At 45.1% G+C, this 17,497-nt stretch overlaps 1 protein-coding gene across 1 annotated transcript in view; it reads left to right on the forward strand.

Moving 5' to 3' along the window:
- The window catches only part of LOC143289554 (uncharacterized), a 54,854-nt gene that overhangs the window by 22,977 nt on the left and 14,380 nt on the right, over positions 1–17,497 (forward strand). The window contains exons 8-14 of the mRNA XM_076598562.1: positions 707–788; positions 2,821–2,909; positions 3,670–3,730; positions 7,824–8,023; positions 11,636–11,730; positions 15,256–15,318; positions 16,110–16,198. Coding sequence (XP_076454677.1) covers positions 707–788; positions 2,821–2,909; positions 3,670–3,730; positions 7,824–8,023; positions 11,636–11,730; positions 15,256–15,318; positions 16,110–16,198 — 679 coding nt within the window. The remainder of the gene's footprint in view (positions 1–706; positions 789–2,820; positions 2,910–3,669; positions 3,731–7,823; positions 8,024–11,635; positions 11,731–15,255; positions 15,319–16,109; positions 16,199–17,497) is intronic.

Here is a 17,497-nt window from a genome sequence, read left to right on the forward strand (position 1 = left end):
GTTCCCTGCTATGTCCCTGTTGTACAGTGTTCCCTGCTGTGTCCCTGTTGTACAGTGTTCTGCTGTGTCCCTGTTGTACAGTGTTCCCTGCTGTGTCCCTGTTGTACAGTGTTCCCTGCTGTGTCCCTGTTGTACAGTGTTCCCTGCTGTGTCCCTGTTGTACAGTGTTCCCTGCTGTGTCCCTGCTGTACAGTGTTCCCTGCTGTGTCCCTGTTGTACAGTGTTCCCTGCTGTGTCCCTGTTTGTCCGTTTGGAGGAAAAACTGGTCAATTTCAGCATATCTTCTTTGTTTTTCTGCATCAATATGGCAGGGAACGTTCCCAGGTTGTATAAAGGTTCCCCTGGGTTGAATGGGTTAAAAAAGATTACATGAGCTTCTTGCATCTGTTCTGTGTGGAAGCGCCAATGTCAGTGCGTCTTTGTACAGAGTATATACTATACGTTTGTAGGACTGATGTTGGCGCGTTTTGTAAAGAGAGAAGGAATTGGTATCTTTGCATAGAGAGTGTACAAGATACTTGAGGGGAATTCATGTTATTTTTCTTGTGTGTGTTTGTGTGCATGGGTGTGTGTGTGTGTGTGTGTGTGTGTGCAGGCTTGTGTGTTTGTGTATTTGTGCATACTTGTGTGTATGTTGGTCAGTGACAATGCTGTCAGACAGGATGGTTTGTGATGACCTGGTTGGTTTGGATGATTGATGTTTCAGGCGTCAGAGCCTGTTGACAATTTCCGTGCCCAGTGCAATGATGATCGCATCCTGCAGTGCTGTTTGCAGTGCCAGCGTAAACGTATGTCAACAGGCTGTCTTTGTGTGTGTTGAAGTGTGTGTGCATGTAGCATTGTGTGTATGTTTGTGTGTGTGTATGTATGTGTGTCTGTGTATGTGCTTGTGTGTATATATGTATATGTGTGTGTGTGCATGTGCTTGTGTGTATGTGTGTGTATATATGTGTGTCTGTGTATGTGCTTGTGTGGGGATATATGTTTGTGTGTTTGTGTGTTTGTGAATGTGTGCATGCATGTGTTATGTGTGTGTGTATTTGTGAGTTTGTGCATGCATGTTTGTATGTTAGTGTCCGTTTATAAGTGTGTGTGTGCGTGTGCGTGTGTGTGCGTGTGTGTGTGTGTGTGTGTGTGTGTGTGTATCAGTATTATACTAAAGGTGTTATACTGTGGTGAATGGACTGAGTGTGGTAACTGACGTGTGGTGAATGGACTGAGTGTGATAACTGACGTGGACTGAGTGTGGTAACTGACGTGTGGTGAATGGACTGAGTGTGATAACTGACGTGTGGTGAATGGACTGAGTGTGATAACTGACGTGTGGTGAATGGACTGAGTGTGATAACTGACGTGTGGTGAATGGACTGAGTGTGGTAACTGACGTGTGGTGAATGGACTGAGTGTGATAACTGACGTGTGGTGAATGGACTGAGTATGGTAACTGACGTGTGGTGGTGAATGGACTGAGTGTGATAACTGATGTGTGGTGAATGGACTGAGTGTGGTAACTGACGTGTGGTGAATGGACTGAGTGTGGTAACTGACGTGTGGTGGTGAATGGACTGAGTGTGATAACTGATGTGTGGTGAATGGACTGAGTGTGGTAAGTGATGTGTGGATAATGGACTGAGTGTGATAACTGACGTGTGGTGAATGGACTGAGTGTGGTAACCGACGTGTGGTGGTGAATGGACTGAGTGTGATAACTGACGTGTGGTGGTGAATGGACTGAGTGTGATAACTGACGTGTGGTGGTGAATGGACTGAGTGTGGTAACTGACGTGTGGTGAATGGTTTTGGTGAATGGACTGAGTGTGATAACTGACGTGTGGTGAATGGACTGAGTGTGGATAACTGACGTGTGGTGAATGGACTGAGTGTGATAACTGACGTGTGGTGAATGGACTGAGTGTGATAACTGACGTGTGGTGAATGGACTGAGTGTGGTAACTGACGTGTGGTGAATGGACTGAGTGTGATAACTGACGTGTGGTGAATGGACTGAGTGTGATAACGGACTGAGTGTGATAACTGACGTTTGGTGAATGGACTGAGTGTGATAACTGACGTGGACTGAGTGTGATAACTGACGTGTGGTGAATGGACTGAGTGTGGTAACTGACGTGTGGTGAATGGACTGAGTGTGGTAACTGACGTGTGGTGAATGGACTGAGTGTGGTAACTGACGTGTGGTGAATGGACTGAGTGTGGATAACTGACGTGTGGTGAATGGACTGAGTGTGGTAACTGACGTGTGGTGAATGGACTGAGTGTGGTAACTGACGTGTGGTGAATGGACTGAGTGTGGTAACTGACGTGTGGTGAATGGACTGAGTGTGATAACTGACGTGTGGTGAATGGACTGAGTGTGATAACTGACGTGTGGTGAATGGACTGAGTGTGATAACTGATGTGTGGTGAATGGACTGAGTGTGGTAACTGACGTGTGGTGAATGGACTGAGTGTGGTAACTGACGTGTGGTGAATGGACTGAGTGTGGTAACTGACGTGTGGTGAATGGACTGAGTGTGATAACTGACGTGTGGTGAATGGACTGAGTGTGGTAACTGACGTGTGGTGAATGGACTGAGTGTGGTAACTGACGTGTGGTGAATGGACTGAGTGTGGATAACTGACGTGTGGTGAATGGACTGAGTGTGATAACTGACGTGTGGTGAATGGACTGAGTGTGGTAACTGACGTGTGGTGAATGGACTGAGTGTGATAACTGACGTGTGGTGAATGGACTGAGTGTGATAACTGACGTGTGGTGAATGGACTGAGTGTGATAACTGACGTGTGGTGAATGGTTTTCAGATGGGGGAAGCTCTGTGATGCTGCTAACAGATGACATGAATTTGGAAAACAAGGCTGTCGTCATGGGCATCAGGACTTTCAGCACCAAGGTGAGACATACACAACAGCTGTGGTGTTAAAGCACTGGACTTTCAATCAGAGGGTCCTGGGTTCGAACCCAATTGAAAGTGCCTGGTGGGTAAAGAGTGGAGATTTTTACAATCTCCCAGGTCAGCTATTGTGCAGACCTGCTAGTAGTGCCTGAACCCCTGTATTGTTTACATGCAGAAGATCAAATACGCAAGTTAAAGATACCGTAATCCATGTCAGCGTTTGGTGTGATATGGAAACAAGAACATACCTGGCATGCATCACCCCAAAAACGGAGTGCGACTGCTTACATGACGGGGATAAAAACGTAAAACCCCGCTGGTGTATACAAGTGAATGTGGGAGTGACAGCTCACAAAGGAATAAGAAGAAGAAGCACGAAGGTGAAACTTCACTTTTTACAGTGCTGGAATTTTTTATGGTTGTGTTCTGCTAGAGAAAATGTTGTTGTTTTTTTCAGACATTTTTCAAGTCAGAGTGAAGTGGTTTGTAGGAGTCAGACAGGTATCGCGCATATTCTTGTAAACGAAAGAGCTGTGTGTGGTAACTGGTATTGTGTGTGTGTGTGTGTGTGCATATGTGTTTGTGCGTGTGTGTGTGTGTGCATGTGTGTCTGTGTGTCTCCTTGGCTTTGAGGAAACAACACATGTAGGTCAGTGAGGCTAAAGCATTTATTGTTTGATGTATTCAACAGTTTTCATCGTCAGTGTTGTTGTCTTCATGTTGGTCCTGAATGACCCAGCTCTGCTTCTGTCTACAGCGCTTACAGCCCCTGCTAGGGACCAGCACGTTGGACGATGATTATCCGCCATTGACAGATGGTAGGTACTGTAAACTACTTCGTGAGTGCCCAGCCCCTCTTTGCTCAAACTTCACCTTAACTCACTCAGCACATAGGGCCCCGATGGAGGCCCAACTATTTACATCTGTTTCAGATGAAGGAGCCTCAATGGGGGTTTTAGATAACTTTGAATTTTTGGAGTGGCTCCTAACTTGCATAATGACGTCATAAGCTAAGAATATCTTAACTGACCTTTCCACTCTCCACTGCGACCAATGAATGCAGAGTGTGTTGCTGTATTTGCGAGCATGGGAGTTATTTTCGCTGTGACCAGTTCACATGAACAGTGTATGTCAACAATGGTGTCTGACTCAGGTTCTTCTCGGTCACAAGGCAGACAACAGAATTAGATGAAGGGGCCCTATCGTGGCTGAAAATGTTCTGAATTTAATCTGTTTCAATCTCTTTGTGCTTTCCTGGATTCGTTTACAAGTCATCAGTGTGTGCAAATTTTGAAGAAGAAAAAAAGGATACTTTCATCAATTCACTGTATGATAGCATGAAAAGGGAGGAGGTTTTATATTTTGTCCCCAGCTAACTTGTTATGTTACTGAACAGTAGGAATTTTTCCAGTTCATAAATTCTGACATTTATGTTTTGGTGATTTTATTTCTTACCCATACAAATGGTCATCTGTGGGGAATGTCAGGGGAGCTAACTGGCAGTACTGAGTGAACCTTTTCACCGCCAAGCTCGCATTTATGCACAGGCGTGGTAGAGGACCCATGTCACTGAAAGGTGACCATTCATTGGTCTGTTATCCGTGAACCTACTGTTCTTAATGTTCGGTGGTAGGATAAGGCCATATTTTCTGTACTTCGCTAGGGGAGTTCCCAGCTATTCTTAGCCACTGTCTTTTCTGTGTTTATACCACAAGGGAATTTTGTACTCTAAATTGACTGGCGGTGAAAGGGTTAAAGTTGGGGGGAGGGCATTTACCAGATATTTTTTTCCCTTTGCAGGAGTCCTCTCCCTTATTTAGTTTCACTGTCCAGCACTTGCTGGGTACCTGTTGTAGGGTGTGCAGGAGAAGTCTTGTTGAACTGGTGGTGTTGATAGGAAGCTCTTGAACTGTGTGATAGATGTATTTCTGTACTCACTGTGTCTATCACTGCCTCCTTCACATGTTCAGCATTCTGTCTTTCCTTTGTTTGTTTCTGTTTCTTCCCTCCTCCCTTCCATCTCTCTCTCTCTCTCTCTCTCTCTCTCTCTCTCTCTCTCTCTCTCCCCCCGTCGCTCTCTCTCTCTGTCTCTGTCTGTCTGTCTGTCTGCCTCTCTCTGCCTCAAGGACAGGTTGGAAGAATGGGCCAAGCCTAAAATCCTAAACCTTGAATAAAAAAAATGTTCTGAGTTCTGAGTTCTCTCTTCTCTCTTGTTACCCAACCAAAGTACCTCCATTAACCTCTTTGAGTACCCCAGGATGGGATTTTCTGTCCTTTTCATTGTAGGAATTTTCCTATTGGAGTTTTATTAAATTCATGTGAGATTGTTATAATTCGATAGTGTGTTAATTTTCCTTTCAGAAAAAGTAAAGGTTTGATATACTCTCTTTCAGGTAGTTTGCATGCTGAAAAAAAAAAAAGATTACCCTCCCTGACCAAAACCTTCCTGGCAAAATAGTCACTGAGCATGAAATAGCCTTGGCACTTGATTCAGGCTCATCTTGCAGCAGGGGAAATAATCTCCCCTTCAGAAATCTCAGCCCACATACTGATTTGCCCTTGAAGTGGTGTGAAGTGTTCACAAGAGCAGTCAGATTTTGTGAGATCGTTGAATTACCACAGTGTTTCAAAGATCTAATGAGGGCCAGCCATTAGACAGTGATCTGAAGTTACTGAGGTTCATTTTTTTTATGATAAAGCAGAAGTGTTTTAGATTAATTGAATACTGTAAAGTATGTTTCACTTTAAAAAAAAAAAAAAAAAAAAAAAAAAGAAGATAGAGGCAGATTTACCTAAAAACTAGACTATGAAATAAACTTTGTTTTTTGTTGTTGTTGTTGTTGTTTTAATTGGGAATGCATCAGCAAGTGTCATGTCTAAGTTTCAGATTCAGGTAGGCATCAGAAAGCATGTGAACTGATCCGTAAATGCTACCCACATCTGTGTTTGAGAAGAAACAACAACAAAAAACAAAAGAAAACAAAGCAGATGACAGATGCGACAGACCTAGGTGACAGACAACAGACGACAGACCTAGGTGACAGTTGACAGACAGACCTAGGTGACAGACAACAGACCTAGATGACAGATGACAGACCTAGGTGACAGACAACAGATGGCAGACCTAGGTGACAGTTGACAGACAGACCTAGGTGACAGACAACAGACCTAGGTGACAGATGACAGACGACAGACCTAGGTGACAGACAGCAGATGACAGACCTAGGTGACAGACGACAGACCTAGGTGACAGATGACAGACGACAGACCTAGGTGACAGACAGCAGATGACAGACCTAGGTGACAGACGACAGACCTAAGTGACAGACAACAGACCTACGTGACAGACAACAGATGACAGACCTAGGTGACACCAGACCTAGGTGACAGACGACAGACCTAGGTGACAGACAACAGATGACAGACCTAGGTGACAGACGACAGACCTAGGTGACAGACGACAGACCTAGGTGACAGACAACAGATGACAGACCTAGGTGACAGACGACAGACCTAGGTGACAGACAACAGATGACAGACCTAGGTGACAGACGACAGACCTAGGTGACAGGCAACAGATGACAGACCTAGGTGACAGACGACAGACCTAGGTGACTGACAACAGACGACAGACCTAGGTGACAGACGACAGACCTAGGTGACAGACAACAGACGACAGACCTAGGTGACAGACGACAGACCTAGGTGACAGACAACAGACGACAGACCTAGGTGACAGACGACAGACCCAGATGACAGACAAAAGACCTAATTGACAGACAACAGACGACAGACCTAGACAGACCTAGGTGACAGATGACAGACAGACCTAGGTGTCAGACAACAGATGACAGACCTAGGTGACAGATGACAGACAGACCTAGGTGTCAGACAACAGATGACAGACCTATGTGACAGACGACAGACCTAGGTGACAGACATTGACAGATGACAGACCTAGGTGACAGACGACAGACCTAGGTGTCAGACAACAGACGACAGACCTAGGTGACAGACGACAGACCTAGGTGACAGACAACAGATGACAGACCTAGGTGACAGACGACAGACCTAGGTGAGAGATGACAGACGACAGACCTAGGTGAGAGATGACAGACGACAGACCTAGACAGACCCAGATGACAGGCGACAGACGACGGACCTAGGTGACAGATGACAGATGACAGACCTAGATGACAGATGACAGACCTAGGTGACAGACAACAGAAGACAGACCAAGGTGACAGACGACAGATGACAGACCTAGATGACAGACGACAGACCTAGGTGACAGACAACTGATGACAGACCTAGGTGACAGACGACAGACTAAGTGACAGACAACAGACCACAGACCCAGATGACAGACAACAGACGACAGACCTAGGCGACAGACGACAGACCTAGGTGACAGACAACAGACGACAGACCTAGACAGACCTAGGTGACAGACAACAGACGACAGACCTAGACAACCCAACTTGCTGGTCAGGCCTTGAGAACCTTCACTAGGTTTGTTTAAAACAACATGAAATTAAAATTGAAGCAGTGTAAATGAATAAGTAAATAACATTAGTTCAGTTACTCAAGGAAGTGACACAGCATCCTGACAAATCCACAAACACACTACTAAGCAGATGCGTGACCAGCAGTGTAACCCAATGCACTCAGTCAGGCCTTGAGTGGTAATCCTCTCCATTCACAAGGCACACAACCTCAAGCCACTGCCACCCATGCCACCGAGTCAGCTAGAGCAGAGGTAAATAAAAAGTACATTGGAACAAACCCAGACGCACGTATGTAAGACATAATGAAAGATACCGTAGAAGACAAATGACAAGAAATAAGAAAGATGTAAAAAGTGCAGAAGTCTATGGTAGATATTTCACTGGCCCCTTTCATTTTTCGTAGCGGGCGCACCGTCGAACGCATCCTCAGCTAAGGTGCCTAGACGGACAGGCCAACAACAGAGTGACGCAGACACGGGTAGATCCACCCTCCCTGCGTCTGTCCCTGCCAGCTCTGCTGCTGTGAGAAGGAAGAAGCCACAGCGCAGAGAGAGCGGCACCTCTGTTGTGAACAGTCCACAGCTCCATCAGCAGAGAAGAGCAGTAAGAATTCCTTTTCCTTTTTTTTTTGTTTGTTGTCTATTTCTTTGCTGTCCCATCATCTGCACCCTTTGATTGGCATTGCTCCCACCCCACTCATTCCGACTCCCTCTCCCCATACACGGCCACACCTGGATTCATCTGTCGCAGTCACAGCGTCAACAGTTCACAAGGAACCATTGATGTTAGGTCGCCACACACCAGAGGAGACCCTGCACTGCTGCTGAGTCACTTCGGTGGTGTTTGGTGCTGCCTGTTTTGATTTAACATACTTAGGACACCTTCTTCTTGGCCCCATACTGATTACAAAAAGCCAGACTGAGGGAACGTCCCCACAGTGTGGAGACCACCTTGTCCCTTCAGTGACAGTATGAATCCATCAGCACTGAAGACCTGGACATGACTCACCCCAAGCACAGAATTGAAGGGGGACCTAATCTGAGGTCACCATGAGAGCATGGCATTAAAGGCCACAGAATTTGGGACTTGTTTTTATTGATGATGATGGAAGAGGAGGAAGATGATGTTGATGATGACCATGCTGCTGTGGAGGTCCATTCAGGTTGGGGACTATAAAACAAGGCTGTGCTCTACACTTCCTGTCATAATGATATCCCAGCATTAACTTCAGGTTGGGGACTATCAAACAAGGCTGTACTCTACGCTTCCTGTCATAATGATATCCCAGCATTAACTTCAGGTTGGGGACTATCAAACAAGGCTGTACTCTACGCTTCCTGTCATAATGATATCCCAGCATTAACTTCAGGTTGGGGACTGTGAAACAAGGCTGTACTCTACGCTTCCTGTCATAATGATATCCCAGCATTAACTCTCTCCATATGAACGGCGAAAGAGACGACGTTAACAGCATTTCACCCCAGTTACCACCATCAAAATATTGCAAGCGGAAGGCTCTTATACTGAAGAGGTGAATGTTGACAAAGAATACCACAGTTCTGATGACGGAAGCTAAAGGTTGGGTCATTCAGACACCCGCTGGACATCCGAGGGGTCTGTGTAGAGGAGAGGAGAAGAGAGGACTGGCCGTACTGAATGAGTTAACTAGGCCTGAGAGATGCAGACACTTGCAGTGTTGGTCAGGAAGTTTGAGCACACCCAAAGCCATATCCGTGAAGTAGATGATCACGCACACACACACATTCACTCACTCACCCACTCACTCACTCAGATGTAAAAAAAAAAAAGCAGTGGTTGCTCATTCAGTTTGCCATCTTGAAATAAAACGTAAGCTTTGACGCTCACACTTATGTACTCACTAACTCAATAACTTACTCACACATCTCCCTTCACCCTTTCCCCTAACAGTAACACACAGACATGTTTGCACACACACACACACACACACACACACACACACACACACACACACACACACACACACTCTCACTCTCTATATATATCTTTTTCTCAGTCTCTCCCTCTTTTTCTCACCAGCTCTCTCATTCTCTCCGTCACTCTGTCACTATCTTTGGTTCTCTCACTCACTGGATCACTCTCTCTCCCTTCCCCTCTCCCTCCCATCTCTCCCTCCCCCTCTCCCTTCCCCTCTGCCTCCCTCTTCTGCTGGTCTGTCACTGTCACTGGGCTCCAAAACCTGGTTCGGTCATAGGGGCGCTGCATTGCAGAACGCATCACCTACATTCTCCATTTCTGGCGGTTCGTCGTGGGATAGTGGCCTGAGGCTCAGCAAAGTCTCCTCTCTGCTCACCCACTGTTCACTGTGCTGTTAGATCATGAATTTAGATAAATAAACGAGGGAAGTGAAATATTGCTGTGCATGTGCCACATTCTCCATTTCTGGCGGTCGTCGTGGGATAGTGACCTGAGTTTCAGCAAAGTCTCCTCTCTCTTCACTCAGTGTCCGCTCTGCTGTTAACTCTCTCCATACAAACGGCAAAAGAGACGACGTTAACAGTGTTTCACCCCAATTACCATCATCAAAATATTGCAAGCGGAAGGCTCTTATACTGAAGAGGTGAATGTTAACAAAGAATACCACAATTCTGACGACAGAAGCTAAAGGTTGGGTCATTCAGACACCCACTGGACATCCGAGGGGTCTGTGTAGAGGAGAAGAGAGGACTGGCCGTACTGAGTGAGTTAAATGATAAATATAGATATAAAGGAGGGAAGTGAAATACTGCTGTATTACTATGTTGCTATCAGGCTGACGAAGTGCTGTTAAATGATAAATATAGATATAAAGGAGGGAAATGAATTATTGCTGTGTTACTATGTTGCTATCAGGCTGACGAAATGCTGTTAAATGATAAATATAGATATAAAGGAGGGAAATGAATTATTGCTGTGTTACTATGTTGCTATCAGGCTGACGAAGTGCTGTTAAATGATACATATAGATATAAAAGAGGGAAATGAATTATTGCTGTGTTACTGTGTTGCTATCAGGCTGACGATACATATAGATATAAAGGAGGGAAATGAAATATTGCTGTGTTAGTATGTTGCTATCAGGCTGGCGAAGTGCTGTTAAATGATACATATAGATATAAAAGAGGGAAATGAATTATTGCTGTGTTACTGTGTTGCTGCCAGGCTGACGATACATATAGATATAAAGGAGGGAAATGAAATATTGCTGTGTTGCTATGTTGCTGTCAGGCTGACGATACATATAGATATAAAGGAGGGAAATGAAATATTGCTGTGTTGCTATGTTGCTGTCAGGCTGACGAAGTGCTGTTAAATGATAAATATAGATATAAAGGAGGGAAATGAAATATTGCTGTGTTACTATGTTGCTATCAGGCTGACGAAGTGCTGTTAAATGATACATATAGATATAAAAGAGGGAAATGAATTATTGCTGTGTTGCTATGTTGCTGCCAGGCTGACGATACATATAGATATAAAGGAGGGAAATGAATTATTGCTGTGTTGCTATGTTGCTATCAGGCTGATGAAGTGCTGTTAAATGATACATATAGATATAAAAGAGGGAAATGAATTATTGCTGTGTTAGTATGTTGCTGCCAGGCTGACGATACATATAGATATAAAAGAGGGAAATGAATTATTGCTGTGTTACTGTGTTGCTATCAGGCTGACGATACATATAGATATAAAGGAGGGAAATGAAATATTGCTGTGTTGCTGTGTTGCTGTCAGGCTGACGATACATATAGATATAAAGGAGGGAAATGAATTATTGCTGTGTTACTGTGTTGCTGTCAGGCTGACGATACATATAGATATAAAGGAGGGAAATGAAATATTGCTGTGTTACTGTGTTGCTGTCAGGCTGACGATACATATAGATATAAAGGAGGGAAATGAAATATTGCTGTGTTACTATGTTGCTGCCAGGCTGACGATACATATAGATATAAAGGAGGGAAATGAAATATTGCTGTGTTGCTGTGTTGCTGTCAGGCTGACGATACATATAGATATAAAGGAGGGAAATGAAATATTGCTGTGTTGCTGTGTTGCTGTCAGGCTGACGATACATATAGATATAAAGGAGGGAAATGAAATATTGCTGTGTTGCTGTGTTGCTGTCAGGCTGACGATACATATAGATATAAAGGAGGGAAATGAAATATTGCTGTGTTGCTGTGTTGCTGTCAGGCTGACGAACTGCTGTGTGGGGGGAAGGCTGTCGTGAGTTCTGCCCTGGGCGACCTGGTGAAGAGAGAGATGAGAGAGGCGTATGACGACTTGTGGTGAGATCAGTATGATAATTTGATGATGATAATCGTCATCTTCATTGTCTTTATTGTAATGGTACGTTGATGCAGAACTTTCCAAATCTCTCAAAAGCGCTGGACTGTCATGGTCAGACACAAAGCAAGTGTCTGCACACACGCGCACGCACGCTCACACACACACACACACACACACATATGATACTAGTAATGATAATGATTTTTATCATAATGGTACATTGATGCAGCACTTTCCAAATCTCTCGGAGTGCTGGACTGTAGCAGTCAGACACAAAGCACACAAGCATGCACATGCATGCATACAAAAACACACATGCACACATACATGCACACACACACACACACATATACAAAAACACACAAACACACATGCACTCACACACTTTTAAACACACACGCATGCATGCTCGCACACACAAACAAGCATGGAAGAAATAGATGTGGATCCACAGAGTACAGGCATGGAATGGAGTGCCTTTATAAACACGTAGAGAAAAAAATATATAGTACTGAATACCTCATGAAAACCAAATGAAATCATGTCCACACGGCCCTTTTTTTTGTGCGAGTTTGCTTTGCGTATTTCTCTTTTTTTTTCTTTTCTTTTTTGACTCACTCGTGTAAAAAAGTGAGTCTATGTTTTAACCCGGTGTTCAGTTGTCTGTGTGTGTGTGTGTCTGTGTGTCCGTGGTAAACTTTAACATTGACATTTTCTCTGCAAATACTTTGTCAGCTGACAACAAATTAGGCATAAAAATAGGAAAAATTCAGTTCTTTCCAGTCATCTTGTTTAAAACAATATTGCTCCTCTGGGATGGGCACAAAAAAAATAAAGAATGAAGCCAAATTATATGCAAACTGCATTTACTGTTATATTTATATTTTTTGTATTCTCTAAACTTGGCACTTTGATCTGATATTCTGACCCAACAACAAGAGCAGTCATTATTATCATTTTCTCTTCAAACAGGAACTTCTTTTGCTCAGCATGGAAGTTTTATTTATTTTGCAAACGTTTTGGTGCAGATAGTAAAGAAGGGAAATTACTCTGTAATTACTGCTAGGGGACTTAATTTACTTTAAACTGATCTTTCTCATCTTAAACATTACATTTTGAAATTATACTCAATACATAAAAAGCTTGGATTTTTTTTTTTTAAGTGTATTACAAGTGAGTCTTGAAGGCCTTGCCTCTCTTGTTTACTTTTGAATTTCATGGAGGGAACAGGACAGAGAAAACAAAAGGTTGACAGATTCTCAGTCTGTGACAAACTTTGTTTTGTGCATTTTCTTTTGTTCTGCATTGTTTGCACAAAGGAAATGTTGTGCCTTTGCTCCATTCTTCACAGCTTGTAAGCGTGACAGTGTCCTGATGCCAACTTTTGTTTAACCTGGTGTGTGTACTGAAGATGTACATTGCTCCTGCCGTAGGATGAAACACGGAGAAAACGGAGTATGGCTGCCTGTATAGTGGGGGTAAAGACTGTCATGCACGTAAAAGCTCATTCGTGCATGTATACAAGTGAACGATGGAGTCGCAGACTTCGAACAAAGACGAAGAATCTATATGAATTACCCTGGTGACTTAGACTTGATGCTCCAGCATTGTTGGATGACACCGAACAGGGCAGAGATGCCTATCCTCATCATCTTGGGCAACAATATCAGACAAAGGTCGGGGGAAGGGACCTCGGGCTCTTGGTTCTTAGCCAGAAACTCTGGAAGGAAACGAAGAGTGATGGAACCATCCACACTTTGCTGGTGTCACCCCACTGTCTGTCGAAAAGTTTGAGATTGTGTGGAATGTTGGCCTTGAGAAGCAAGAGAATCTGAGCGCACTGGTTTGAATGACATAGTTGCCAGTATTTTCTCCCCCTCCACCAGACCTTAAGTGGTGATCTGGATACTAGTCATTCGGATGAGATGATAAACCGAGGTCCTGTGTGCAGCATGCATTTGGGGCACGTAAAAGAACCCACGGCAACAAAAGGGTTGTCCCTGGCAAAATTCTGTTGAAAAATCTACTTTGATAGGAAAACAAATAAATTGCAGGCAGGAAAAAATACCCAAAAAATGGGTGGCGTTCTCAGTGTAGCGACACGCTCTCCCTGGGGTGAGCAGCCCGAATTTCACACTCAGAAATCTGTTGTCACTCCAGCTGTCCCCAGGTGTGTCCTGTCCTCTTCACAATGGTCTCCAGCTGTCCCCAGGTGTGTATTATCCTGTTCACAGTGGTCTCCAGCTGTCCCCAGGTGTCCTGTCCTCTTCACAGTGGTCTCCAGCTGTCCCCAGGTGTGTCCTGTCCTCTTCACAATGGTCTCCAGCTGTCCCCAGGTGTGGCCTGTCCTCTTCACAATGGTCTCCAGCTATTCCCAGGTGTCCTCTCCTCTTCACAATGGTCTCCAGCTGTCCCCAGGTGTGTCCTGTCCTCTTCACAATGGTCTCCAGCTATCCCCAGGTGTCCTCTCCTCTTCACAATGGTCTCCAACTGTCCCCAGGTGTGTCCTCTCCTCTTCACAATGGTCTTCAGCTGTCCCCACGTGTGGCCTGTCCTCTTCACAATGGTCTCCAGCTGTCCCCAGGTGTGGCCTGTCCTCTTCACAGTGGTCTCCAGCTGTCCCCAGGTGTGGCCTGTCCTCTTCACAATGGTCTCCAGCTGTCCCCAGGTGTGGCCTGTCCTCTTCACAATGGTCTCCAGCTGTCCCCAGGTGTGGCCTGTCCTATTCACAATGGTCTCCAGCTGTCCCCAGGTGTGGCCTGTCCTCTTCATGTCTCGCTCCGGGTCACGGCGCCACATATTTCTTGGTCGGCCTCGTTTGCTTTTCTCCTGCAGGTTCCAGGTGAGGGCGTGTCTTGTAGCCCTGGATACAGGTTCCAGGTGAGGGCGTGTTTCATGGTCCAGGATGCAGGTTCCAGGTGAGGGCGTGTCTCATGGCCCTGGATACAGGTTCCAGGTGAGGGCGTGTTTCATGGTCCAGGATGCAGGTTCCAGGTGAGGGCGTGTCTCATGGCCCTGGATGCAGGTTCCAGGTGAGGGCGTGTTTCATGGCTCTGGAATCAGGTTCCAGGTGAGGGCGTGCCTTACGGCCCTGGATACAGGTTCCAGGTGAGGGTGTGTCTCATGGCCCTGGATACAGGTTCCAGGTCAGGGCGTGTCTCATGGCTCTGGAATCAGGTTCCAGGTCAGGGCGTGTCTCATGGCTCTGGAATCAGGTTCCAGGTGAGGGCATGTCTCATGGCCCTGGATGCATGTTCCAGGTGAGGGCGTTGTCTTGTGGCCCTGGATTTGGAAGATCTCTTCTTCTGCAGGTTCTGCTGTCTTGTTCGTTCCCACAGATCTTCATCAGGGATTCTGTCTGACCAGCAATGTGAAGGACCTTTTTGAGGCAGGTGTTTGTTGATCCAAGTCTGGATTCTGTTCATGATGGTGACAGTGGCTCACCTGGTCTCTGCTCCAGTCTGTTTAGTCACCAAAAACGAAAAAAAAAAGGAGAAAAAAGAACAGTGTTTTGTGTTTTGCAGGCTGGAGTTGGTGGTTCGGAAACCCCCTTGGTCCCCCCACGACCTCGTCCTTATCCTGCAGAAGTGAGTGTGTGTGTGTGTGTATGTGTGTGTGTGTGTGTGTGTGTGTGTGTGTGTGAGGGAGGGAATGCGAATGTGAATGGTTTATTCATCAGGCCATGGCCTCTCTTGAAGGGGTTAGTGAACATATACCATTACAAAAAAAAAAAAAAAAAAAAATCAAGAACAAAATCAAATAGCAGGGAAATAATATTAGAAATAAGAAACCGTAGTTCAGTTCATGACATACCTCCAGTGTGAGGGAGGGGAAGAAGGATGGAGAGAGACAGAGAGGGTGGAGATAGAGGGAGGGAGGAGGTGAAGTGGGACACGGACAGAAGGGGAGAGAGAGAGATGAGGAGGGAGAGAAATGAGTTGGGAGGGAGGGAGAAAGGAAAGAGAGAGAGAAGTGAGAGAGAGGGGGGAGAGAGAAGGGAGAGAGAGGGGGAGGGAGAGAGAGAAGGGAGAAAGAGGGGGGAGGGAGAGAGAGAGAAGGGAGAGAGAGGGGGAGGGAGAGAGAGAAGGGAGAAAGAGGGGGAAGGGAGAGAGAGAGAAGGGAGAAAGAGGGGGGAGGGAGAGAGAGAGAAGGGAGAGAGGGGGGGCAGGGAGAGAGAGAAGGGAGAGAGAGGGGGGAGAGAGAGAGAGAAGGGAGAGAGAGGGAAGGAAGGAGAAAAGGAGGGAGAGAGAGGAAGGGGGCAGGGAGGGAGTGAGTGAGTAAGGGTGGAGTGAGAGAAAGAGAGAGGAAGAAGGGACGAGAGAGAGAGAAGAAACGTGAGGGAGCATGTGCGTATCGAAGTGGTGCTGTGTGTGTTCAGACACTGGATGGCTGTGTTCACCATGAAGTTGGACATGGGTCTGAAACCGATCATTGACGATCTGGTCAGAGACTTCAACCCAGGCCGCGGTGAGACTTCGTGTGATGGCCTGTGTGTTCACCTCATTGACATAGTTATTGGATGAATGGTTTGCGTGATGTGTGAGAGCCTTTATGTTCACCTCATTGACATAGTCATTGGATGAATGGTTTGCATGATGTGTGAGAGCCGTTATGTTCACCTCATTGACATAGTTATTGGATGAATGGTTTGCGTGATGTGTGATAGCCTTTATGTTCACCTCATTGACATAGTTATTGGATGAATGGTTTGCGAGATCTGTGAGAGCCTTTATGTTCACCTCATTGACATAGTTATTGGATGAATGGTTTGAGTGATGTGTGAGAGCCTTTATGTTCACCTCATTGACATAGTTATTGGATGAATGGTTTGCATGATGTGTAAGAGCCTTTAAGTTCACCTCATTGACATAGTTATTGGATGAATGGTTTGCGTGATGTGTGATAGCCTTTATGTTCACCTCATTGACATAGTCATTGGATGAATGGTTTGCGTGATGTGTGATAGCCTTTATGCTCACCTCATTGACATAGTTATTGGATGAATGGTTTGTGTGATGTGTCAGAGCCTTTATGTTCACCTCATTGACATAGTTATTGGATGAATGGTTTGTGTGATGTGTGAGAGCCTTTATGTTCACCTCATTGACATAGTTATTGGATGAATGGTTTGAGTGATGTGTCAGAGCCTTTATGTTCACCTCATTGACATAGTTATTGGATGAATGGTTTGCGTGATGTGTGAGAGCCTTTATGTTCACCTCATTGACATAGTCATTGGATGAATGGTTTGCGTGATGTGTGAGAGCCTTTATGTTCACCTCATTGACGTAGTTATTGGATGAATGGTTTGCGTGATGTGTGAGAGCCTTTATGTTCACCTCATTGACATAGTTATTGGATGAATGGTTTGCGTGGTATGTGAGAGCCTTTATGTTCACCTCATTGACATAGTTATTGGATGAATGGTTTGCGAGATGTGTGAGAGCCTTTATGTTCACCTCATTGACATAGTTATTGGATGAATGGTTTGTGTGATGTGTGAGAGCCTTTATGCTTACCTCATTGACATAGTTATTGGATGAATGGTTTGCGTGATGTGTCAGAGCCTTTATGTTCACCTCATTGACATAGTTATTGGATGAATGGTTTGAGTGATGTGTGAGAGCCTTTATGTTCACCTCATTGACATAGTTATTGGATGAATGGTTTGCGTGATGTGTGAGAGCCTTTATGTTCACCTCATTGACATAGTTATTGGATGAATGATTTGAGTGATGTGTGAGAGCCTTTATGTTCACCTCATTG

The sequence above is a fragment of the Babylonia areolata genome, chromosome 14, assembly GCF_041734735.1.
Source record: "Babylonia areolata isolate BAREFJ2019XMU chromosome 14, ASM4173473v1, whole genome shotgun sequence".
Lineage (NCBI taxonomy): Eukaryota > Metazoa > Mollusca > Gastropoda > Neogastropoda > Buccinidae > Babylonia > Babylonia areolata.